General features: G+C 42.8%; 1 protein-coding gene across 1 annotated transcript; it reads left to right on the top strand.

The window, feature by feature from the left end:
* The first annotated feature begins 348 nt into the window (after window positions 1–348).
* On the top strand, window positions 349–930 carry LOC109214370 (RNA-directed DNA polymerase homolog). The gene has a single exon (XM_019378277.1). The coding sequence runs from the start codon at window positions 349–351 to the stop codon at window positions 928–930; it is 582 nt and encodes a 193-aa protein (XP_019233822.1).
* Window positions 931–1,490: the final 560 nt, after the last annotated feature.

The following is a 1,490-nucleotide window of genomic DNA, read 5'->3' as shown; positions in this document are numbered from 1 at the left end:
GGTGACCAACCGGCGGCAAGGGAGATGAATGCAATTTCGGTCTCCAGTAACAAAGGGAAGGAGCATGAAGCATAACAATTATAGGAATCGGAACCTGCTCCTGAGTCAAGCGAAGTCAACTAGAGGAAAGAGGCATCGGAATCTTATCAAGTGCCAAGGTATTTTCAGGTACCAGAAGAGACAAACGCAACAAAATCCACTACGGAAAAGCTAGAGCAAGTTGCATAATTCGAAAAGTTCTTGGAGAGAAAATTCCACTTGGGGACAAGATTGCACCCCGAACTAAGGTTTGGATTCATTGAAGTTCTTAAATTTAACATCGATTATTTTGCGTGGTCGCATACGGATATGACAGGTATCCCACCAGAAGTGGCCGTACACAAGCTAAGCTTGGATCCCAGCATTCCTCCGGTAAGACAGAAAAAATGTGTTGTTGTCGAGGCCAGAAACAAATTCGTCGGCGAAGAGGTAACTCGCCTGCTTGATATTGGTTTAATCCGAGAGGTAAAGCATCTAGAGTGGCTAGCTAACGTAGTAGTAATTCCAAAAAAGAACAATAAATATTGCATGTGCGTAGACTATAAGGAATTAAATAAGGCGTGCCCAAAGGACTCGTTCCCATTGCCGAACATTGATCAATTAATTGATGCAATGGCCGGGCATGAGTTAATGAGTTTTCTCGACGCTTGCTCCGGGTACAACCAAATTAAGATGAACCCGGAGGATCAGGAAAAACTTTCATTCATAATCAATTTTGGCACATATTGCTATAATATGATGCCCTTTGGTCTAAAGAACGCCGGAGCCACTTACCAGCGGCTCGTAAACAAAATGTTTGTAAAACAAATAGGGAAAACCATGGAAGTTTATATAGACGATATGCTTGTTAAGTCTTTGAACACAGGTGATGATCTTAAACACTTGCAATAAACTTTGACATCCTAAGGAAGCATAACATGAAGCTTAACCCCGAGAAATATATGTTCGGGGTCAACTCCGACAAGTTCCTGGGATTCCTGGTGTCACAAAGGGCGATTGAGGTTAACCCCGATAAAATTAAAGCCATCGAAGACATCCCGGACCAGTTATCAAGCGTAAAAATGGTTCAAAGGTTCATGAGGAGATTGGCCTCTTTGAGCAAATTCATTTCCCGGTCTTCGAAAAAATGCCATCATTTCTTCTCGTTACTCAAAAAGAAGAACAACTTCGAATGGACCCCGGAATGTCTGCAGGATTTGAGGGATTTGAAAAGGTACTTGTCAAGTCCTCCGTCATTATCGAAGACGGAGGAAGGCAAAAGATTAATAATCTACCTAGTGTCGCGCCCCCTTTTTTCCCTCCGCGGAGAGAGATCCGGGTTTCGACATTCATGGGGTATGATAACTTATTTCCTTTTGGGAATTGGGTATTTAAAGAGTCGCCACCTAACGAGATATGGTGCGTTAAGGCACCTAGAGAGATTAACTCTTGGATTGGTTTGCATTACCAGA

This window comes from Nicotiana attenuata, unplaced genomic scaffold, assembly GCF_001879085.1.
Source record: "Nicotiana attenuata strain UT unplaced genomic scaffold, NIATTr2, whole genome shotgun sequence".
In the NCBI taxonomy this organism is placed as follows: Eukaryota; Viridiplantae; Streptophyta; class Magnoliopsida; order Solanales; family Solanaceae; genus Nicotiana; species Nicotiana attenuata.
The sequence above is the reverse complement of the archived record's forward strand: the minus strand, read 5'-3'. Positions and strand labels throughout refer to the sequence as shown.

Bases quoted from the DNA above. Each gene is read 5' to 3' on its own strand.
- LOC109214370 (XM_019378277.1), top strand. From the start codon at position 349: ATGACAGGTATCCCACCAGAAGTGGCCGTACACAAGCTAAGCTTGGAT.